At 38.4% G+C, this 25,503-nt stretch overlaps 1 protein-coding gene across 2 annotated transcripts in view; it reads left to right on the top strand.

The window, feature by feature from the left end:
- Window positions 1-22,666, top strand: part of PPP2R2D (protein phosphatase 2 regulatory subunit Bdelta) — a 44,853-nt gene extending 22,187 nt beyond the window's left edge. For both annotated transcript variants that reach the window (XM_084845940.1, XM_084845939.1), the window contains exons 3-10: window positions 4,168-4,265; window positions 7,787-7,952; window positions 10,981-11,093; window positions 13,139-13,316; window positions 14,313-14,477; window positions 16,822-16,991; window positions 17,076-17,167; window positions 20,542-22,666. In XM_084845940.1, the coding sequence (XP_084702066.1) occupies window positions 4,168-4,265; window positions 7,787-7,952; window positions 10,981-11,093; window positions 13,139-13,316; window positions 14,313-14,477; window positions 16,822-16,991; window positions 17,076-17,167; window positions 20,542-20,821 (1,262 nt within the window). In that variant the 3' untranslated portion in view covers window positions 20,822-22,666. The remainder of the gene's footprint in view (window positions 1-4,167; window positions 4,266-7,786; window positions 7,953-10,980; window positions 11,094-13,138; window positions 13,317-14,312; window positions 14,478-16,821; window positions 16,992-17,075; window positions 17,168-20,541) is intronic.
- The last annotated feature ends 2,837 nt before the right edge of the window (window positions 22,667-25,503 follow it).

Below are 25,503 nucleotides of genomic sequence, written 5' to 3'. Positions count from 1 at the left end.
CTTTCTTTTCTTTTCCTTCCAGCGTCAGTAGCCTATTCTTGAGTAGTAGTTTTTCTGGTAGTTTCCAAATATTTTAATAGTTGTGGAACAACCAGCTGCTCAGTGGCACTATTCTCTATTCTTTGTACTGAACTCACAATACCATTCTGTGCCCAAGGCCAAACTGGTCTGTTTATACTTTGCTGTAAGCTTAGATGTTTCAGTGAATTGTGTCCACAAGCTCACCAAATGTAGAAGGAACCTCATATAAGTTATTTGACAAAAATATGCTATCAACGATTTTCTGAAAAAGCAGTGTTTTACTTCTGGACAGAAGAAAGGTAGAAAAGCTGGTTCATCACATTTGTCATGGGGCACTATCGAGATGGTATGAAACTGCTTCCAGAGCATAACGCAAAATGTGCCTTGAGTTCTCCAGCTGTGGTCTGTTAGAATTCTTGACAAAGAATTTCAGGACACAGTGCAAAGTGGTATATTTGCAGAAAACATTGCTTTTGTTTTGATCACTGGATTTATGCCTTTGGCAAATAAAATTTTCAGAGTAGCAGAAAGCAATTGCTTCAAAAGGTCCATCAGTGTGGCTTTACTTTTCTGTTCACCTGATAGCAGATCTTTTGTAGCTGCACTGGTTCAACAGAGGACATTAAAATACTGGATATTCAGTGATCAAGAATGTGATCATGGAATACGGAAAAGATAAACGAGATTCTTGCTTTATAGCACCCTTCTATCAAAATGATTACAGTCCTCCTGACTTTTGTTAGGCCAATGCCAGTGCCTGATTTTGCTTTGCATCTTTCAGCTATCCATTTCATGATGCTGTTGCTCTTGTTTTATGACTGGGTAAACTATATTTCCACTGAATAGGAAAGGAATAACAAGTGTGCCAGCATGATTTTATATGTCCTCAAGATTCTAATATTTTTTTTCCCATTGTAATGATTTCCTAAATCTTTTATTTTTCAAAGCCTGTATGCTCTTGTAAGGTTATTTGTGCAAAGCATCCTTTTTCCATTGTTCCCTTCACCAGAGTTCCCCCTTTTGATCTTAAAGTGTACTCAGCATGGGGCCAGAGAGAGGGCACCGTGCTGCATGTTATTGTCTTCATATGTGGGGTTTATATATGGTGGTGGTGTGCTGTGATTGTGATTGGGTGATGGCATCTTATACTCTGCCGACTGTCATGGTGATGTGGGCAGGGCAATCATCATGGGGGAGGGGCAGTAGCTCAGCGGTGGAGCATATGCTTTGCAAGCAGAATGTGCCAGGTTCAATTCCCAACATCTCCAGGTAGGGCTAGGAAAGAATCCTGCCTGAAACCCTGGACAGTTACTGCCAGTCGTTATTGACAATACTGAGCCAGATGGACCAATGATCTGACTCTGTATAAGGTGGCTTCTTATGTTTTAATTCCCGCCACCGCCGCCATTCAACTCAATGGGAGGGAAATATTTTTGCACCAGGTCCCGGGTTTCTGTAAAATTGCACTGTTGATGGCATGTGGCCATGGCCTAGGGGCATACAGGATATGGCATAAGTGTGCTTCTTCCCTATGCCACACCACACAACTCTGCTCCATTTTAAGCATTCTGCTGATGTATCAGTCAAGGTGGTGGCATATCTCTCATTCTGCTGGTGTAGCTGGGCTTCTGCGGTATCTTATGGTCCCTCTGCTAATAGATCTCAGGTATAGGATTGCTCTGCTAATGGAAGAAATATTGATGTATAACTTGCAACAGATTGCTCAAAGCTATGGGCTCCATTTTAAAAACCAAATTATTCGTAGGAGAAATTAGTAGAGAAACCCACAATTACCTCCTGGCTGTTAAGGAAATATTTTGTAGTGATATCTTGTAGAATTTATTCTTCCATTGTGGATCTCTTAAAGTAATTTTCAGCCCTGTTGTTGCCAAATTAGATGCAAAATTATTTGGATGGGCAGACCAAAAAATGAGTTTTCGGCCTGTGCCTTTAAATGCATTCTAGCAAAACACTGTATGCATCCATCCAGATGTGCAACCCCACAGAAAACCTTTAGCCCAAGTTTAATGTGATGATTGTCTAATTAAATCCATGGAGAGAAAAACAATTCCCAGATGGCAAAATGAAATACCATATTAATATGTCTCACCTGATGGCTATAATCCTATGACTGCCTTTTGAAAATTTATTGATATTTTTTAAAGATACAAAATATATTAAAGTCATGTTCTTTTGAAGTGACCTTTTTGTCTTTGCTAATGTTTAATCCTTAGTTCTTGTTCATACCCAGGTGCAGTTATGCAGGAGCCTTAATTGGCCATTTGTGCTTATGTGTTAAGACAACTTTAAATATCATACTAGTGAGATACTATCTAATTTACTTCCAAGAACTCAGATATGGAAGGCCTTCCTAAAAGGTACACTTGGATACAGTGTTCCCAGTAGAGTTCTAGAGTAATATTGTTGGGAATATGTGGATAGAACCTTCCTGATCATTATTTTCAGTGGGTTGGATCCAGACATAGTCCTACTTAGAATAGACTAATTGAAATCAAGTCATGACTAATTTAATGACTATCTTAAATCCCATTGATTTCAATAGTCTGTTCTAAGTATGGTGTGGGTTTGTTTCTTCACGTGATGTAATAAATGGATATGAAGGGGAAGAGGTTCCATGTCAAGGTTCAGGAGCTGCTTCCACACAGGCTGTGGTTTTGAAAATGTGAAAAGTTGAGATGGGAGAAATATTCAAAGCCAGGCAGGAAAGAAAGCCACAACTATCAGATCCCTTAAACATTATCTGATCTTTGTATACAATGTCCAGGTTCAGATGATCATGGGGAGGAGGAGGAAGCCATTGTGGCTTCTCCCCCTGCCCCTGTGCTTGCGCCCGTTGTTTACATAACTACCTGCAGTGCAGCACAGGTTGGCAAGTCATGTGAACTCAATGGGAGGGAAATATTTTTGCACCAGGTCCCGGGTTTTTGCACAGTAGGGATGGCTTCATACTCACCCTACAACCCATGATGTGCAGTAGGGGTTGTAGTGTGGGTACGAAGCCATGCCGCACCCCAGATTTGCATGATATACCAACCCATGCTGCAGCGTGGGTAATTATGTAAACAATGGGTGCATGTGGGGGGAGAAGCCATGATGGCTTTTTTCCCCCCTGCGATTGTCTGAACACCCCCAATCTCTTCCACCACCCCCACCACCATTTTATTCTTGTGTTCTAAGACATAAGAAAGATCACTGCTGTATTGGAAGTATTAATGGTATTCTGAATTTTGTATTATTGGTAGTAAACTTGAAATGCTGGTACAGCAGAGTTGAAGAGAGAACGTCTATGTTATTGTGTGCTCATCTTGTTAATTTAATTTGTAAACTCATTTTGTAAAATTCATCAGGGGTTTTTCTCTTTCATGTTTACTCTGCTAGTGCTATTACAGTAGACTCAGATAATTTATCCATAACTGTCCTACTTCGTAGGAGTTGTGACATCATAATTTTAGAGAAAGTGTTTTACTTAAAATCTATACTTTTATGCCATTATTCTTACTTATTTATGCCACTTTAGATAGGCTAAGTTTTCAATATGTGCTTCATCTTTCAAGTTCCTAAAATCTAAATGAATGTCATAGCCATAGTTTGATGGCTTCCTAGTCTTTCTGTTTTTCTTAATAGAAAACTATGTTCTTAAATTGTTAGCATATAAGAATAACACCTGAGTGACTGTTTCTATGTGTTCCTTGGTGCTGGTGTACACATGACCTTTAGGCAATACTTGTCACTAAGAATATCTATGTTATCCTAGATTAATTGCCATCTGTCATGTTGTTACAATAGAAGTAGGTTGCTGTTACATACGGTGGTCTTTGAGCATCTTTGACTGCCTGAGCTGGTTGTGAATTTCCAAAAACGCATCATGGTATTACTAAATTCCCAAAGCCAGTGTGGAATACTAGAATTTGAGACTATGTTTCTCATGCTGTAAATGTAGTTTGGACATCTTATAATATGTAAAGCATGATCAAGGCTTGAGGAGAGAAGCCTTCATTTTTAATATTAATGTTGAAAATCAACTTGTATGTTAATGTTCAATTGTCTGTTCAGTTATGGACTCAGTTCTTAAGGTATTCACTTCAGTCTACACGTTATAATATTGTCTGTGTTTTATGTTCACAGCTGACATTATCTCAACTGTAGAATTTAATTACTCTGGAGATCTTCTTGCAACAGGAGACAAGGGTGGAAGAGTGGTTATATTTCAAAGGGAACCAGAGGTTAGTGCTATTAAAAACAAAGAAAGGTGGTGTTTAAAACTGCTTTGCAGTTTTTCTTTTAGAGTGAATGACGTCATAACATCACATCAAGTTTGATTGATGCACAATGATATGTACCTTCAGAAAATGTTAAGCGATTCGCTTTTTTTTTAAAAGGAATTTCATACTCTACTTGAACCAGTTGGCAGGTCAACTAAGCTGTTTCTCCTCTCCAAATCAATTATTCACAGTCATTCTCCAGATTACTCCTTTTAAACTGGTAAATATATAAGATGTATAGTATTTCATAAACAACCATAGAAAGTCTGGGGAAAATCTACTACTTATTGTTTGTTCAACCATCGTGATTAGAAACAGGATAATTAAAAGAATTCAAGGGAAATGTACACCACTTTAGCAGTTGATCAGTGCAGGGGATCAGTGCAGGGGGGTGAGGGCATTAGAGCTGCTATGCAGTTACTGTGCTTAGATATTGCATCCATTGTGGGGGGCAAGTACATACCACATTATGTTGCTGTGTGAAGAATGCACATGTCTGTTTCACTACATGTATAACACATGACAATGCACATGCATTTTACTACACAAAAGTAATAATTTATATAAGGAAAAAAACATGCAAAATGGCAGTCTTTAGAGGAGGAGGAAATGCAGACTGATCAAAACAGAAAATTGCTGATATGAACTGTAAATACAAAGGTAATTGAATTACTCAAAGGGAGTCTAGAGAACCCGTGTGCTTCATGCTAAAGCTGAATGCCAACTGTGGCCACAATGTTATTAACTTCATGGACCCAGTTGCATTTATGATTTTTTTCAAAGAACAGTGTTACTGTCTTCCATACCGCATCACAATCTGTTTTTGAATGTTCACTGAGTTTCAGAAGCAAGTCAGTATGTGACACTGAGGTTAAAGTAGAAAAAAGACAGTTGTGCTGGACCTGTGGGCACCCCCATAGGAGTGCTTTACAGTATTGCTGTGCATTTTATTTAGTTTTGTTCCTAACTTAAGGGTGCTAGTAAGAAACAACTTATTATCAAATACAATCCCAGTGTTCTCTCTGCTGCTCCATGCATGTTCTTTTGAAATGTTAGCCTGAATCCTTAAATAGTGCTTCATTGGAAACAATACTTTCGAGTTGTATTTCTGGATTTCAAGAATTCTGGAACAAGCAAATATCTATGATGTAGCATGCAGTGCTTCATCTGGGGTTACTGAGGAAAAGGGAATGGTTTGCTAGTTTTTACTAACAGTTAACTTGGAGTTAAAGTATGAACACGCGACTGAATTCTCCAGAGACTCAACCTCTGGGGTGGTTTACCAAATTAGTGTACAGCCAAGAGTTGGTCCATTCAAGAGTGCATCAGCATACTGCCTCCCTGTATGCAAGAATAAAAGAGAATTCCATTAGAAGATTTTGTTTTCATCTTAGTTTTGGTTTCCAAAGTGGGTATTGAGGCGTTATAGTACAAAAGGTTTAGGATTAACTGTGAAGCCAGAGGATGTGGCTATAGGTGTGCCATCTTTTAAAAACTAACACAAACATACACTTTTCTACTAATGTTATGCTTGACTAGTGAGCGAACAATAGCAGCAGTATGGTACATAGTCCCCACATGGTTGAAGGACAGTGGGGAAATGCTTTTACTCATAGGGGAATCGCCTTGCTGCAGGCAACTAAACCAGCCTGTTTGCTGGTTTAAAATTAATATATAATCTTAGGGATATGTGCACTCCATTGCTGGAGAAGAACACAGTGTTCAAAAACACATTTTAAAATGGTCAAAAAATAATGGACAATTTCTGCAGTGTAAGGCATGAATAGCCTTGCTTTTATTTGTCATGTTTCTAAAAGAAAAGAGCACATTTCTGCCTTGCCTACCTGTGAGGGAGGAAAAATCCATTTTTAGACATGTATGTCACACATCATTCAGAGATCCTAATTTTCAAACTTTTAGAACATTAGTGGATACAAGTTTCCATTAATTTGAATTTTTTAAGGAATGCTACTTTTATTTTTTTAAAACTCGCTTCCAAATATATGTAATACCACTTTGTTTCTCTATGTAGGAAAGTAATTTGTGAACTTGTTCCAAGTTTAAAAGAGCATATGAAGCTGTTATGTACTGCATATGAATGTAGAGCTAAGCAGTCCTGACTTAATCCAGAATATGCATAAGTTGCGTACACCCACATGCAGCTCCTTCCCTGCTGCTTTGCTTCTCCCTTCATGTGAACAGGAAAGCAAGCTATGATTTGGCACTTAACCATAGCTTCCCAAGATATGAGATCACAGACTATGGTTAAGTGTTTACAAACAAGCCAGAATCAGAAGCCATCCTTAAACCAGAGTTTGAAGTTGTCTCATAATTTCTGGCTTCTTTGCAAGTGCTTAATTGTAGTGCTTAGTAGACACATCATGTGAAGTCATATTTAAGTGCCAAATCCTGGTTTGTTAGCATGTTCACACAAAGGGAAGAGCGAAGCTGGATGAAAGCTGCTCATGCATAACCTGATTTATTAATCCTGGGTTTTTGGCTTAGCATTTACATGTGAATGGGATCATTGAGTCAGACCATGGGGCCAGTGTAGTAAATAGTGGTGCCAATTTTATAATCGGAGAGGGGCTATAACTCAGAGACAGCAGTCCTCTGGGCCCTGGGCAGGTGTCCCAAGGACGGCTCAGAAAACCTCTCCAGGGTTGGAGACAACATTCCAACCTTAGAAGAGTGAGTCGGAGAGCCACCCCCAGACCCCACTTCGCTCTCTTCTCTTTCTTGTCCACACCCACCTACCCCCTTATGTGACATTCTTTGTACAGCTTGTGGAGTAAAGAAGGTCTTAAATGTCTACCTTTCAGTAGGTATGGCCATAATCCAAGGAAGCTGTGTGAACTCACACAGGCAGGAATGATAAAGGTTTTTGCTGAAATACCTGAAAACCAAAGCGGCAGCCCTATGTTTAAAGTGAAAATATTTTGCTTCTGTGACTGCCAAATGTTGCAACACAAACTATGGCTATTTGTGTGCTTCTCTGTGTGCGCGCACACGAGCATGTGTGCACACAACTTCGATGCACTTTCTCCATTGCCCCTGGCAGGCATTTGGGGTGGGTTAGGGGTTTTTAGAGCAGCGTTGTTTTGTTATGTTGTTTTGTTCAGTTGATTATGTAAATTCGTTGTATTTCGTGTTGTTATTAGTATTGTAGAGTGGCTGGGTAGCTGGCCAGATGGGCGGCTAATGAATCTAATAAATAAATTCAAGAGAACTTTCCTTTGCACCTCAGTGACATTGCAAGACAAGTAGATCTGTAATACATTCAAACAATTTGATTACTGGATGTCCTACAAAATGAGTTTGTAAGACTAAGCTTAGAGCATGCAACGAGTCTTTTAGAGAATGTTAAGTTTGGTATACTTCAAATTTACATGATCTGGTTAGTTGTAATCCTTTTAACTCATCAACTTTAGTATGTACACATTGCAAAATTATCTTTCCTTCATGCGTTTATTTTCTTGCAGAATAAAAGCCGTCCTCATTCAAGGGGAGAATATAATGTTTACAGTACCTTTCAAAGTCATGAACCTGAGTTTGACTACTTGAAAAGTCTAGAAATTGAGGAAAAAATTAATAAAATTAGGTGGTTACCACAACAGAATGCTGCTCACTTCTTATTATCTACAAATGGTAAGGACATTTTACTTATGTACAGTGTTATTGCTCTAGATCTTCTAGTTGAATTCACTTCTAGATCTTTTATTAGTACTTACACGTTTTTGGATTTCTAGTTTAACTTAATTAACAGAGCAATCCTATGTTTCTACTCAGAAGTAAGTCCCATTAAGTTAAATGTGGTTTAGTTCCATATAAGCAGACATAGGATTGCCTAAATGGGTCAGTTCAGACAGAGCACCAAACCAAGGTTTGGTGCTACAAAAAGAAGCCTGGAAGGAGATTTGGGGCTCCATACTCTCAACACCCCCCACCACCCTTCTTGCATACTCAGGGGAATTCATTATTACTTATTTTTAGCAGACCCTAGTTTGCCATGACATCTAAATTGTGAAACATGGTTTCTCTTGCTCTGCAAATGATAGCTTTTCAGTTCAGATGTAAGACAGCATGATAATATTCAATTGCATTTTAACATAACTATTTCCCATTTATTATGGAAGTTGCAAGGGTACCTGTGATGGAAATTGCCTTGGCAACAGTTGGCATCATCATGTAGCCCTTCTTGTAAAGGAAAACAATAGCATTTCTCCCTGGCATTGTTCCTGACTGCTCTTTCTCATGGTTCATGAAGTGTTTACTTATTTTTAGTCAGGTTTTCACACATACCCAAATTATCCTGATTGCTTCCTACAACTTCACTTTAAGTGATACCACATTTTGTTTATCATCTAAACTTATCCTAATAGGCAAAAAAGTGGTTAAGTATTAATGTGCCTCTGGGTTAAATAATAGAGAGTATCTTAAAAATATATAGAAACATTAGTTAAATGTGTTTTAGTATGGTCTAAATCTTTGAAAACCCCACTGTGCTGTGTGCTTGACACAGGCTACCATTTCTTATACAAGGTCTGATGAGGTATTTTACTAAACTGACATTTTTCACTTCAAGAAGACAGAATTACAGTGCCAGAGAGACTGCAAGTGTGCTGTGCTTCTGAACAATCTGACTTCGACAGAGGAATGGAGAGTTTCTAAATCATGTTTTTCATTTAATATACTATATCTCCAGCAGCTTATTTCTTAGTATGAGCTGTGAGCATCATAGCCTAGTCAAGCTCATTTTTATGGTTGTTTTTAACTATTTTTCCTATGTGAATTGAGTATTAAAATGTATTTTTATTAAAAAGCCAAATATTTTTTTACAACATAACCAGATTTTATAATAGAACTACCATATAATGAAAATCTATAAAGAAATGTTTTCTCTAACAACTGAAGTATAAATTAACTTTTTTTCCTTCAAATACGGTCTTTACCCTCTTATCAGTCAAGTGCATTTAAGCTAGTCTTAATAGATGTGTCTATTTTTTAAAATCTTGTATATGTACTTGTATGTGAAAAATGGTTCTCAGTCGCTTACTGAAATTGTAAAATTTTTAGTTGTGCAGACTGTTGTGGCAGGCACTGTTGGAACACAAGCTCATTGTTCAGGCTCTTAGAGGCACTCCTGACGTAATTATAAACGCTAGTGGCCCAATGAATTTGTGTGCTCAGTTGTACAGAAATTGCTGCCATCGTTCTGTGGGAATTCTGAAAAAGTGCATCATGTATATCAGACAGAGCATTCAGCTTCCTAAAACCGAGTTCATTCATTTTAAAAAATAAATTATCTAGCCATTATGGTTATAAAAATATACTTGAAAGTGTGTGGTTAGTCCCTCCTGAAATGTCAAAAGTGGGGAGTGGGAAATGAGATTTCCAGTGATGGGGAGCAGGGCCGCAATGGGCCCATTTGCATGATCAAAATAAGCAACCATGGCTTGTTGTGAGCTGCGGGGCATGCAGGGTGCAATTTGCATTATCACTGCCCTGCCGCAGCTTGTGACGTCATCCAGAAATGGGTGTCGTGGCTTATTGGAGTGTTAAACAACTCTCAGATAACCCATGGGCGGGTGTAGGGTTATTTAAGGATTCTTTAACCCTCCAACAAGCCATGCCACCCACATTCAGATAACACAGCAAGCCAGGCACCATTCAAAAATGGCACCTGGCATGATGTGACAGCCCCTGCGGGTAAATTAAGGCACAGTCGGCTGTTGTGTCATGCAAACCAGGTCAGTGTCTTAAATAGCTCCTTGCTGCTTCAGTTATTACCCAAACCAGAATAAACTATGAACTGAACTCCAAAACACCTTTTGCCAAGTCAATAGTGGTATGTGTCCCCCTTCCCAGAGTTCTCCATGGATTTCAAACAGTGCTCAGGAGGGGAAAGACCAGGTCTGTTTTCTTTTGCACTGGTTTTGCAGAAGCAGTAAAAGAGATGCCCTCTTTGAAATCAAGCACCACCAAACCCTCCCACAGGCGTTGGGAAAGAGGCAAGACACTCGCTCAGCATCTTCTCTTCACAATCCTGCACACAGTGAAACACAACCCTCCTCTTCCCCCAAGTCCTCTGCATGTATCAGAAGCCTTGTAGTTGAGTCTTGTTTTATTTTGACTGGGGTGGGGGAGCAGGCCTAGCGCACCATTTCTACTTTCTGCTAAAGGAAACAACATCAAGTTCATCTCCAGTGCTCTGGCACATGCAGAGGACTTGAATGGCTTACTAGTAAGCTTTGCCAAAATTTGTAGACACCTTAATGTACAGGATAGTGAGACTTGAAGAATAAGTTACACAAAATAAGTGACATGAAATAATCTTTTCCAGTTGCATAAGTTATGCATTCAGAATTTGGATTGCCTGAGTACAGAATTTCGGGGGAGGGGGGGAGTTATTATGAAGTACTTACAGTCCTGTCCATATCAGAACACTTGCAGCACAATCCTATGCATGTCTCCTCAGATGTAAGTGCTATTAAGTTCAATTGGACTTACTCCCAGGTAAGTATGTGTAGTAGCAGACTTAGTCCTGTTTCAAAATCATACTGAGTTTTTTGCAAGTAGTGATTAATAATGCGTGTGTGTGCTATACTAACATTGTTTAGTATTGTCTGGTTTCAACCTTTTGAAAATGTCCTTCTCTTTTTCTTTTCTTTTTTAGATAAAACTATTAAATTATGGAAAATCAGTGAAAGGGATAAAAGAGCTGAAGGTTATAACTTAAAAGATGAAGATGGAAGACTTCGGGATCCATTTAGAATCACAGCACTACGGGTATCTTGTTATCCTGATTTAGAATTAATGCTGCACATGTATCATGGAGAATAGAAGTTTTATTGGATGCTGAAATTTAGAAAGCTTCTAAACATGTAATTAAAGTATGATTTTGGGCAAAAGGGTTGCAGCTCAGTGTTAAGAGCATATATTTTACATGCCAAAGGTCACAGTTCAGTCCCTGGCATCTCCAGAAAAGGCTAGGAAAAACTCCTGTCTGAAGCTTTGAAGAGCTGCTGCCAGTCAGTACTGACAAGCATGATCTAGGTGGACAAGTGGTCTGGCTTGGTGTAAAGCAGCTTCCTATTTTCCTTTAATTTAAGACCTTTGAAATACTCTGACTGGGTAGGGGCTGCAGCACAGTGGTTAGGACATGCTCTGTATGCAGAAGGTCCCAGGTTCAATCTCCAGGTAGGGCTAGAAAGGAATCCTGCCTGGAACCCTGGATAGCTGCTGCCAGTTGGTGTTAACAGTACTGAGCTGGATGGACCCAATGGTCTGACTCCGTATAAGGAGCTTCCTATGTTCCTATGTTCCCCATTGAAAAGCCTAAGGAACGTTTGTCTTTGAAATAACTAGGACTAGGCTAGCTAGGCTATTCTCTGTTGTTGTGGAATATTATGCTACTAGAAATTAGAATCATGATTTGAGAATATTTCAGTTAGATTTTAGTTAAGTTGATATTTTGGAGGTCTTCTACCACCCTTAGATCATGTTTGTTTGTTTCATTTTTAGCCACCTTTCAAGACCATAGTCTTTCAAAGGCAACTTACAACATAAGACAATACAATATTAAATATATCTAGTTAAGAAAATTTGGTACAAAATATGGCAGCCAGGTTGGTCTCCGTTGCGCCCCGTGGAGACCATATTACTCCTGTTTTAAAATCTTTATGCTGTCTGCCAATTTGTTTCCAGGTAAACTATAAAGTGTTGGTTCTTACCTGTAAGGCCTTACATGGTCTAGGTCCAAGGTACATTAGGGAGCGCCTCCTCCCCTATGTCCCAGTCAGCTTCCTGAGATCCTCTGAGGGTTAGCTGTTGCAACTGCCTAATGTGAGATTGACAGCCACACACCAGAGGACCTTTTCTTTTGCCGCCCCTCAATTGTGGAATGACCTGCCAGTGGAAATGCTATTCCAGCACGCCTTCCCTTTTTAGAATTCTTATTTCTCTTTGCTGATTGTTATATATTGTTTCTAGGCTGTATTGTTGTTGTTGTTTGTGTAAAAAAGTTTTTAACTCTGTATGCCACCTAGATATTCTGTATATAGGCGGGATATAAATTGAATAAATAATAAGTATAAGTATAAATTAAATAAAAAAACTTAACAGATACAGTGTTTGAACCATGAGGACATAAGCTGCTATCCTGAGAGCCTTTTATACTTCTTGTTTCATGGGCACAGAGCATGTTTTTCCTCTCTGAAATAGGCAGTCCCGTGTAATATCAAACTGCTTTGATATAGTTTTACTGGGCATGTTAGTGCATTTATTGGAGAGGTGGAAACGTGGTCACCTACAGCCCTGCTGCAACCCTGCTCCCCAAATTGTAAAAAAAACAACAACCCACATTTTTAAGTTTAAAAATGGCACCTGGAGTGGCCTTTTTGTAATGTTGCAAAGTATTTGCCGTGTGAACTGGTACACAGCATGTAAGAGTCTTGATGTTTTCCTTGACAGCTGCTGAGAATGCAAGTGTGGTGCTGATCCACACAGCAAGTACTTGAAGTATTACAGGGATCATTCAGCAAGGAAAGTTAGTTTGGAGCAGCATCCCTGTGGCAACTATAACATACTCAGGCTACAGTCCTAAGCCAAAGTACCTGACAGTAAGCACCATTGAACTCTCAGCATGTGTAGGACTGTGTGTCTAAAAACCTTAGTGAAGAGCAAGCATTCTCCAGATGAGAAGGAAAAGATGGACATACCTAGTGGTTGAAAGCTTTTGATCAACTGAAGCCTTAGATACAATTATCTTAAAATACTAATAACCAAAATAGTTGCTGCTTTATGTTGAAGCAAACTTCTGTTCTCGTTTTTAGGTGCCAATATTGAAACCCATGGACCTAATGGTAGAAGCAAGTCCCCGAAGGATATTTGCAAATGCACACACGTATCACATAAACTCTATTTCAGTAAATAGTGATCATGAAACATACCTTTCTGCAGATGACCTGAGAATTAACCTGTGGCATTTAGAAATCACAGACAGAAGTTTTAGTATCCTTTTTGAGATGAAGCAGCATCTTGTGCTAAATATTACTGCCTTGTATCAATTGTTTTAAATATGGTAAGCATCTATTTTATTCTGTTTAGTCTATTCTATAGACTATTCCCTTAAAACTTTAGAAGTTCTGATTTTGGGTGAGGAAAAAATTGCAGAATAAACAAAGTAGGTGAAACAGGGAAACATGCTCCATAGCTGTCCTGTGTTAACTGTCATAATTAATTAATGAGATTAATGGGGAATCTTCCAATTGTTTGTTTTTCCGCATTGCATTTCAAAGCAGTGTGTCCCAGTATTGGGGAAAAGGTGGGGTATAAATAAATATAATAATAATAATAGGCAACTGTTTCACTTCAGTAAGAGGTTTTGCATTTTTTAAAATAAAAAATGAGCTTTCATATGTAGTAGAGCTCTATTTGGTGATTATATTGGCTGACAGTCAATGGGATAGATCTAGACTTAGTCATAGAGCCTCACATTGATTTCAGCGGGTCTTCTCTAAGTATGACTAAGTCTGGATCCAACCCAATGTATTACTGAACATTTGGAGTATTGGCTACACAGAGATACTTCTTTCCATATCAAACAGCCCCAACCATTGGCACCTAAAGTGTCTGCTGATCGCTAAGGGAGTTACATTGCTCCCACTGCTGTAACTTAGAACAAACTTCATATTCAATATATTTTAAACTTGATTGTGTAAGTAGTGTGGGGACATCAGATAGTATGTTGTATTAGTCTCATGCTAACCTTTGTGTCCTACGTGTCTGAATTTGTAAGCAATTAAGGTTAGTGTATCAGATAAAGAAAAAGTGTTTATTGCAAAGCCACTCTGCAGTACTATTTTAGAAGGTAGACGTGCCAATTCTGAATAACGTTACAGAATTTTGGAACATATTTTAGAAGGTTTTTCTTCCTGTATTGTATAGTTTGAAAGTCATAGTTCTGGAGAAATAAATCACTATTAACCTTGACAAGCAAACTTTCAGACATTGTAGATATAAAGCCTGCTAACATGGAGGAACTGACAGAAGTGATAACTGCGGCAGAGTTCCACCCACATCATTGTAACGTGTTCGTCTACAGCAGTAGCAAAGGGACTATACGGCTCTGTGATATGCGTTCTTCAGCCCTTTGTGATAGACACTCAAAATGTAAGTAGTTTTTCAGTTTCTTGTGCCACTGTCATAAATACATGGGTATATTTTTTTTGTTTAAATATATAAATATCGAGTGCTGCTTATTGGTAGAAAACTTACCAATGCCTTACTTAAGGTAAGGGGTATGCATTTTGTAGAACAGAAAATCAAAATTGTCTTCTAGATGATCTTCAAGCAGGTCTATAGTGTGAGACACTACTGATGTGACTTATGTTCACCCATTTATAAAACATAAACTGATGGAAACAAGTGTGTGACACCTGGCAAGCCTGTCTTCTATCCAGTCTTGGTGCTCCTCAAAGGTATCTGTTTTAACAAGTGCCAGGCTATATCTTTGTGCTTTAACAGTTGAGCTGGTATGGACAGAACCCATTTCATTTGTGGCCATTTATAGCTAATAGAATTACTTTTCTTTCATAATGTGCTTGATTGGAAGTTAGTTTCCAAAGATTGAAAGGCCAGTATCCAATTGCTAAGCCATACAGCAATTGGGTAAGGATTTTTTTCCCTCATAAGTTGTCATGGTTGTCCTATACCAGGGTTTTTATTTCCATAGTTAGACTTAAAGCTCCACCGGTTTCTAACAGTGTGTGTTGAGGTGCGCTAGTACTGACACAAATAGTGTTGAAACTTGCAGGTAGGTTATTGGGGAAGTAATTGCAAAGGAGTGTACAGAAAACTGGCAATTCCCCGTTTGGTCTTTGGAGTCCAACATTGGTGCACCATCTGGATGCTTTAGGGAGCAGTCCTATGATCCCTGGAAAGGCATCCCTGCAGCCCCAGGCTACTGTGAACATCACCCTCATGGGCGAAGAAAGAGGCCTGCTGTGGAGGTCTTCCCTTCATCATCTGCAATGGAACGTCTGCTGCCATGGCTGCTCCATCATGGCTGCTTTGACTGCAGCAAGGGCAAAGTGTGTGTGTGTCAAGACCAAATAAGGGGCCTTATTCCCCAGACACACCCACGGAACAGGCGGGTGCGGAAAGGGGAGAAACTCTGCCACCTCTGGAGCTGGTGGTGGTATTTCCCCTCCCACTAGAACCAGTGGGAGAAAGAAAATTTAAGACTAACTGGTCACAAATAGTTTGGAGGGGTTTGGGCTTTTTATGGTAAAAAGCCACCACTCTCACAACCTTCCACCCTGATTTGCATAAGCCTAGCAAGGTTTAGGGTGTGGAAAGTTGATACTTTCTCTGCTGCAGATTCTCCCTCCCTGACCCCCATAGGATTGTTCTTCCAGGTGGTATCTTGAAACGTCTTAAGCTACTTTGCTCTAATTAGATAATTTTGTTTATGAATGCCAATAATGGCTGCATTTATAATTAAAATGCACATGTTCTCAGCATATGGTTCAGTTTAGACTGCCATAAATATTACTCCACAGTATCCTGGTAATTTTTAATAGAACCCTATTGTAGTTTCACATTTAAAAAAAATTGGGTTTTTGATAAATATTTAAAATAAATGGTATGACCAAAGAGAGGAACGGTTCTTAGATGTATGTAGTTTTTCTAATTGTATCTGTTCAAGCACCCTAAAGCAAATTTCATTAGAGCTTAGCAACATATAATGGTTCTGCTATGTGAATTAATACATTTCTGAATGGTGGAGTTTCAGTCATGTATGTAGACTGATTCATACTGTCAAACAGCCGTGTGGTTGCTACTTATATCTGACTGACGAGATTGTTTCATGTGGGAAGCCTAGCTCAGTCACTCCACATCTGGGGTAACATGGAGAGAATGAGAGGTTCCATCTGATGAGTGTCTCCAAACAAAAATGCCCCCTTTCCCACTGCAGCTTCCCAAGCAACTCATGGAGGTCAGGAGGGTCCTCTGGAGTGGGATTTGATATGGCACTGGGGAGTATGGCGGAGGCATGCTTCCTTGACTACATTTCAGAACAGGCAGGCTTCCTCCCTCTAACTCCAGGATTGTTCAGTACCCTCCCGTTTTCCAAGTCGGTCAGAGACTGGACAGTACTTTCTAGGCAGTAGTTATACTTCAGGGATTCTAACATACTCATAAGCTACCATGTGGCTATAGGGCTGCATTACAGAATTCCAGTGTGCCCTTACCTCCTCCCTCAGGGTCATTCACTGCCCATATATTGGCAATGGAGTGGGGGAATCAATTCTGTATTGGGTCTTTCTGTATTCCAATTCTGTATTCCAACAAGCATGAATGGATGGTTGTCTAATTTTTCAAAGCACATTTCAGCTACTCTTATGGCATGCAGTTTGGAAATAGCTGGTGTAGCTAAGACTTAATTGTCAGAAAAATGGCAGTTAGCTTTCATTATTGTTAACAGCTTTTTTTATACCTTCATAATTTTCAGTCTTTGAAGAGCCTGAAGATCCCAGCAGCAGATCATTCTTCTCAGAAATAATTTCCTCAATATCAGATGTAAAATTCAGTCACAGTGGTCGCTACATGATGACCAGAGACTACCTTTCAGTTAAAGTATGGGATCTCAATATGGAAAATAGGCCTGTAGAGACCTATCAGGTACACTGTTTATGCTTTATAATAAAACAGATTTTTTCTAAATGAAAAGCGTTCTCATGGTGTTCAACATTTATATATTTTAAGGTTCATGAATATCTTCGAAGCAAACTTTGTTCACTCTATGAGAATGACTGCATCTTTGACAAGTTTGAGTGCTGCTGGAATGGTTCCGATAGGTAAGGCTGACTTGTGTAATGAGGCTCACTTGAGGTGTTTGCTTGAATCCTGGACATCGTTGTGGTGTTTCATTTAAGTTCAGGGATAAGTGAGATCTGTGATTGAAAGTATATGGCCCACTTTGACACATTTAGATGGTAATAATCTGTTACCTCTTTTTAAAAAAAATGGGGGGGGCACTCTGGTCGTGAAACTTTAGAGGCTTTAGCTCTAACGGTAAAAGTAGTGGTATCTGTATTAGTTATTTAATGGTATGTTTAATATTTACTGTAAGCTACCCTGAAACTGTATCTGAAGGGTGGGATATAAATCTAAATAATAAATAAAAGCAAATATGCTGCCCTAGGAGGAACCAGAGTTCAGTAATAGAACATGTTCTTTGCACATAAAAAAATATCAGGGTCAGTCCCTGGAATTTCTGGTTTAAAAGCATGAGATCTCATAGCTGACAAAATAGTATTTTATGCATGAATTGAATAGAATCTTAAAGAGATGGCTGCTTTCAACATAGGGCAGTTCACATGTAACAGTGGAAAACTGTGGGTTAATTAATCCACAATTTTCTGGGACATGTTTTCTATAAACAACATCTGATCGGAGGTTGTGACTGACATGTGAACCTGGGCTGCTGTTTTGTTTAGCCCCTAAAACCCCCAGCAATTAACCCAACAACAAACCATGGGTTAACTGTTGGGTTGTTTAGCCCCTAGGGGACCTAGGGATCCAGGTTTACACATCATGATCACACCCTCCAATCAGGCTGATTGGACGTTGGTTAAGGAGGAGCAGCTCACAAGTGGCACATGATCCCACAGACTGTGAGTTAGATAACCCATGATTTGCCACCATTACGTGTGAGCCGGGTCCAAGTCTACTGTATGGCACAGTATAGCATACATACCACATTGCATAAAAACTCTACCAACTGGTTAAAAGCATCTCAGCTTGGAAAGAACCCTCCCTTGATATCCTAACGCAGAGAGCTATTGCTGGTCAGTGTGTGCAGGATTTTTCCTAGGTAGTAATTGCCCTTCTAAAATGACATGTTCTACAATTTATAAATATTTTTAAATATTTATATGCAGTACAACATTAAAACCCCAGTCAAATATGACAGTAGCAGTAGATTTTAAAGCTCTTTAAGAGGATTTCTCTGAAGGGTGAATGTACTATTGTGTCAGCATTGATATGTCTGCTGGGACCAAAATGTTCTTGGAATATTATGCTGTGGAGCTTTCAAGAACCCCATTTTCTTTCTTTTTTTCTTTTTTTTTTGAATATATTTTTATTTATTTTATCTTTATAAACACTACCGAAATTACCAACAACCTACTCAGTACTTCAGTTCTCATCCATACAATATTTTAGTTAGGACACCATAATAACAGAAAGGAAAGAAAGGAAAAAAGAAAAATAAACTCCAACATCTCCCAACCTCCAATGGTATTCTATTTTAAAAAACTATATCTATTATACAATCTTACAATTTAGTAAAACAATCTTTTATATCAGTGCAACAGTTCTACACTTCATTCCCAAAAGCCTGAATAGTAGTAGTAGTAGTAGTAGTAATAATAATAATAATAATAATAGTAATAATAATAATAGTAATCAAAAAGAAGGAGTATAGTATTGTATAATAATAAAACTTAAGATAAATCTTCAACAATAATATTTTATACTAGATATTTTGTCCATTTTAAAATATAACATAGAAGAAGATACAGAAAGAGAAAGAAAAATAATAAAGAATACATAAGGGTAAACAAATATATATAAAGTCATTTCTTCTGAGTTAGCCTAGATCATGAAAACTACACACAAGCAGTTAACAGTACTTGTTTAGAAATTCCATTTCATGGAATTGTGACAGAGTTCTCACGCATTTTAACATTCAACCAGGCCTCCGCCATTTCATGATTCGTAAACTTCTTCATCTGGTCTTCAGACACAATACAAAGTGTAGCAGGATATTTTAAGTAATATTGTAAGTTCATTTGTTTTGCCAGATTCTTTGCTTTGATAAATTGCCTTCTTTTATTCGCCACTTCTTTGATGTAATCTGGGAACAGCATAATTTTATCCTGTTTCCAGGAAAGGCTTCCAGCTTATTTTGCCAAATTCAGGATATAACACTTTGTGGAGACTTTTGCAAATTGAACTACAATTGTATAATTATTCCCTTTAGGATTTGGAAGGACCCCATTTTCTCATCACTAGTTACATTCAAATGCCTTTGCACCTACTGCCGTTCATTCATTCATTCATTCATAAGCTGCCTTGTAACAATTATCCGGGCAGTGTACAAGGTAAAATAACGTTAAAAGTCACAGTCACATAAAATACAATATAGATGCAACAAAAATACAGCTATAAAATCAAACAAATCACTTTAAAGGCAAGGGCAAGAAAATAAAACATTGCAGCACTACAGCAGTTAAAGCAGGGGCTAAGAAGTAGAACTTATCACAGAGCTGAAATGTTAAACCATAGTGTAATACTAAAAGTTTAAAAGCCCTAGGAAAATAAAAAAGGGGTTGTGCCTGGAGCAGAAAAGACATTAAAGTAGCCACTGGGATATGGCAGGCCTTTTCTGGGGAAAGCAATCTGCAGTTGAGGGGCCACCGTTGAAGAGGCCCTATCTCTTGTAGCCATTGGCCATATCTCATTTGGCGATGGCACTCAGAAAAGGACTTCAACTGATCAAAGCACAGGGTAGGTATATAATGGAAGAACTGATCCTTCAAATACCAAAGTCCCAAATGGTGAAGGGCTTTGAAGATTAAGACTAGCACTTTGAATTGAGCCCAGAAATAGACAGGGAGCCTGTGAAAATAATGAAGCACTGGCATAATATTTCATAATGCTGAGTCAGCACACTCATAGTCATATCCTCTACCAACTGACGTTTCCAGACTGTTTTCAGAGCAGCCCCAGATACAACACGTTGCAGTAATCCAAATAGGAGGCTACTAAGAAAAGGATCAGAGAAGCCAGGCTATCTCTATGCAGGTAGCCTTTCCAGAAGGATATCATTGTTAATGGTTGAGAGGGGGCAACAATCAGATTTTATGCTTCTAGTTGTCATCGGTACTAAGAATGTCACTGAAAACCAGATTCAACTGGAGTAGAGGTTTACTAGCAAGTGCAGAATGGGTTTGTACAATGGGTAGTGATGAAGATAAAGGCTACATGTGTATGAGAAGGATAGAATGTGGTAATTTATGTGGGATATACCCATATAAGGCCCTAATATCAAACATAATGTGAAGACAAGGAACATTGGGGGGCTGCTAATGCAAAGTAGCATGAAATAGATAGACCTTATCCCTAATGTATGAGTAAAAAGTTGCTTTTCTCTCTTTTAACACAGTGCTATTATGACTGGCTCATACAACAACTTCTTTAGGATGTTTGATCGAAACACACGGCGAGATATTACATTAGAGGCATCAAGAGAGAGTAGCAAACCTCGTGCTATCTTAAAGCCCCGGAAAGTGTGTACGGGTGGCAAGAGAAAGAAAGATGAAATAAGTGTTGACAGTCTGGACTTCAACAAGAAGATCCTTCATACAGCATGGCACCCTGTAGAGAACATCATTGCTGTAGCTGCCACCAATAACTTGTATATATTCCAGGACAAAATTAATTAAAGACGGCTTATTTGAGGACAAAGTTGTCGTCTTGCATAGTTAAGCTCAATTGTTTATCTGTCAGAGATGGCCTTGTTGTCCTCCCAGTAAAGAACATTGATGCACTTATTTCCCTTTATAGGTAAAGGAGAGAAGCTGGCCTGGACTTGAGTTCATGGTATATTTCTGCCTTCAGTGAGGGGGAACATGGAATTAAATTTTTGTAAACGGAAAAAGCCCACTAGAAGCAGAATTGATGGACAATACTCAATAAAAGGCCAATATTCAAAACAAATGTATTTATTTAAGTCTGAGCCTTCCTTTCCAGTTGATAGACCAAAAATCTAACACCCAAGAAACAAATTGTCATTAAAAAAATGTAATTTCTATCTCACGTGCTCTTTATCTGCTGTAATATTTGGGCCTTTCAAAACATATATTTGTGCTTTATGCCTGTAAACATTCTTTCTCTGGCCTTCATGTAAGCTTTAGGTGTTTCTACCTTTGAGCATATAGGTAAGTCTAGAGTTGGGTGCATAGACAGGTTTTTCATGTATATTTACTCACCAACTGTATCTATAACCACACCTTCTGGTGTAAACCACTTAATAAAAATAACAAACTATAAAAAGTGTTTTTAAATCTGAAAGTATGTATTCAGTCTTTTTTATTGCATGTATTGAGATTGTGCAAAATAACTGATGGAAAGATTTGAAAATAGTTTGTCCCAAAAACATTGATTTTGACAGTATAAGCAGTTTCATATGATACCTACTGCTTCAAGGTCTAAATTGAACTTCCTCTCCAGTTGTCTTTACCTTAGCTTGTATTAGTTTTCTTTGTAAAAAACACACACACTCGCACACAACCCGGCATCATCTGGTGTGCACAAAAGAGAAAATGTAAAAGCTTAATTTACATTTCATATACAGCCTTAAATGAGCGCAATGATCTTGTACACCAAACTTTTCAACAAATCACTGCTCTGGATAACAGTAAACATGCCTCAGAAGTGAGACACATACCTTAATGTGCATTACTTTTTTACCTTTAGTTCTTTGTTTTGAAGAATATACTTTTTAAATAATACAACTGGGCATAAACATATGCATACAAAACATCCCACTGCAGGTCGAGCTTGTATGTTTTTAAACTTGATTATGCCAAACAGGAGCACAACTTCAAACATGTTTTAACTCTTACTCTGGGTCTGTGACACCAGGAGATCAGGCTATCTTGAGGCTGAATACTGATGTGAAAATACATTTGTTGAATACCGCTTCTACTAACAACGGGGCTAAGGAAAAGTGTATCACTTTTGGGATCTCTTTCCTAGAAGACACATGATCAGCTCCCACTGTTTCACTGTAAACATCTGTGAGAGTAAATGTGTACACAAACAGTAATGGGCAGACTTTTGATAGCACCAAAACTTACTACTAAATGTGCCTGCGAAGTTCTCTTTGAAACTCAGGCCCTTTGAGCTTCCTGGATAAAATACAGGCGTATGGTTCACACTCCAATTTTAATTAAATGAAGGTTTAACATGATTACTAAAGTTAGATATGAATATGCAGGAGCAACATGTCTCTGTTCCTCCCGTCAATTAATGTCCATAGAGTGCCACTCTTGTTTGCAGTCTAATACTAATTTAGGGGTTCTAAAGATAAAGTTTAAATAAAATTGTATACTGTATATCAGTTGTGACACTATTTGCAAATCTTGAAATGTGGAACGGATAGGTCATTTAACCATTAGATTGACTTTGTTCCTAAAAAATATACGAGAGCTAATACAATGGGATTGTACATAATTGTTCAATTATTTTGACCAAAAAGTTTAATAAATTTTAAATGTTTACCTGAACTTGCTCTGTGTACTTTGAAACTTTTTCAATGTACTTTTTCCCCCTAAAATTGCATCTGAGTTGTCCACAGCACTGTATTTTGCTGTATTTAATATACATCTTGCCCTACCAATTCATGACCAGTGGCTGCTAGTTGAGAATAGGTCACATCCACTCTGGGTCTGGTTTTCATTTGTATTCTGCATAGGAATGTGATGCATCTATTTTGCTCTACCATTGTTTGGACGTTTTGCCTCACTTTGTTGTTTTTTAATGTCTGTACCCACAGTACACATATCTGCCAATTTAGGTGACCGCTTCATGTATCTGAAATGGGCTCCAGCCTACAATAGCTTATGCTACAATATATGTCTTTTAAGTTGCAACAAGATTCCTTATTTGAAAGTTGTTGTCTTCAATACTCTTAATATTAGGCTGACAAGACAGTGATATAGAAATGTTAATTTTGTTTATCTGAGTAGCTACATGAATTTCTTGCTCTGTAAAGCCATGTAAAAGTTTGCAGGGCTTCAAAGCCACTGGCTACATTCAAATTGTGAGCTGTTCTACAAAGCCAGTAGTTACAATAGTGGAGAGACATGATTTAGAGCACGCTTTGCAACCTCTTTTCTGTCAGAGGCCATATTCTCTCATGGGTAATTTGGGAGGGGAGGATGTTGGCAGTGAATGGGGCCGAAGCCAGCATAGGGCAGGGTCAGAGTCAAAAATAGGTGGGTCACTCCTTTTTCTTCCTTTTGTTGCCACTCTCTCTCCCTTTTTCCCCCCACAAAATGAGCCGCCATGGAAGGGACAAATCTTCCCAGAGGTCTGAACTTCTAGAATGCAGAAGGCTTTTGAAATTAGGCTTGAGGTTGCCCACCATTGATATAGAGGCTTGCTGTGACTAAATCTGAGGACGCTTGGTATGAGGGGCAGCTTTGAATTCTGTCATCAATGTAACTGGCTTGGATCCTAAGGTTTTTCTCTGTGAATGTAAGCCATCCATGAGCTCAACTCTTCCATGAATGAAAGCTCCTTGTATTTATGGAACAAAAACTTTGGATCCAAGTCACAGAACAAAACATAAGATCCAAGCCGGTGGTGGTGTTGCTTTCTTATCCAGCTGAAGCAAACTATTCATATCAAGTCTTGCACTGCCATAGTGGTAATGAAATATGAAGCCAATATTGGGTCAAGCAAAGTTGAGTGTTTTAGTTTGGTGCAAAAATCTACATGGAGTAATTGTAATGAAACTTGGTAATATTTCATTTTCTCAGTAGAATCAACTTGTAATACTTCATTTCCTTTTCAAAGTAAACCCACAGTTCATTTGGTGTCTGTGAGCTATGGTTTGTAGGCTGCATCACTGGTTGATTTTGAGTTATGGTAAATTTTCAGGGAGAGGATAAAATCACCAAGCATGCTGTCTGCAATTGCTCAATGCTGCCGATTAATTGTGTTTATATCTTGCTGTGATCTTGATTCATTTCCTGATCCATCTGTTTTTATTAGTCAATTAGCACAATTGGTCTTTGATCTTATGTCATAGGTGTCTAATGTAGGGTAGCTTTTTCTGTCGGGTGCATGGGTCAGGTTACATGGAGCAAGGTATCTCCAAGAGTAGCTTATGTTTACATCCTGTTTTGCAAGAAAGCTGGTTTACACTGAAGTTTTAGAGTTGGCTTATACTTGGTATGGAGCATATATTACAAACTGGCATTGTTCTTGTGGTACATGGTGATCATGCTAAAACAAGTATTTGTTTGATCACATGAAAGCAAACCCATATTTACAGAACTCTGGACAGAGAAAATGTTACACTGGTGTTTCCAGCCCTATTGGCCACACAGAAGGAAAAATTGGGGTGGAAGCCAACGTCACGCAAACCCCAGCATCAAGCCCTACAGGATCTCTTGGGTAAGGGGAATCACCCTGCTCCATCAGTGGAAAAATGTAATTGGACTTCACCCTTAGTCCAAAGCATGTTGCATGTTTTCACACCAGCATGGCACATCTGGCTTGTCAAGGTGTATCCAAATTTGAATACTAATTTTACCTATTTCAATGTATACTGGCTTCATAAGGGCCAAAAGTATTTTCCTGTTGATCATATAAAATGAGTCAGTTCTGAGAACATGCCTATATAAAAATGTTTGCTTATTGTTCTTAGCCTATTTTACTAAGACCATTCTACCTTTAGTTATATTCTGTGCTAGTGGCAACAGTACTGTGTTGCCTAACTTGTATGCTTGTAAATTTACCGGTTGGGAAGTATAGAAATCTAAAAATTATATAGAATGAATCAATAAGATTAAATGCTCCTCCAGTGCTGCCTTTGGTCTTTTTATTTATATCATGATCCTCTCCCCTTCCATGGAACACAAGGAAAAATCAAATGCATTAGATATGCTTACTTAAAACTGATTTAATTTGATTAATGGCATCATGATTTGATTCATGCCTTGTATACTGCCCTGCAATCCATCTGAATAAAGAGGTGTTTTACAAATATTTTTAGTTCTAAATATTATTTACCATATCCACAATTAGAATTGTGTAATGGTAGATTTCTCACATTTTCAATATATATGTATAAAGTAGGAATATTAAAAGTGATAACATTTAATCCAGACTAATAAACAAGAGTGCAAGCATGTGTTCTTGTGCATATGCTAGGTGTACCGCTAATGATAGCTAGTAAGTCAGATCAAAACTTGAAGTTTCCCTAATGGTATTCACTTTCACACACGTGTGCTTGTACTAATCTGGCCACCTACCTGAATGTGAACATTGGTTATGATGCATCTACTTGCAAGAGCAGTATAATGTTGCATAGGCTTACCAAGGTTGAGTCCTT

This window comes from Heloderma suspectum, chromosome 3 (genome assembly GCF_057233095.1).
Source record: "Heloderma suspectum isolate Gila_16-S chromosome 3, 16-S_ref, whole genome shotgun sequence".
NCBI lineage: Eukaryota > Metazoa > Chordata > Lepidosauria > Squamata > Helodermatidae > Heloderma > Heloderma suspectum.
The sequence above is the reverse complement of the archived record's forward strand: the minus strand, read 5'-3'. Positions and strand labels throughout refer to the sequence as shown.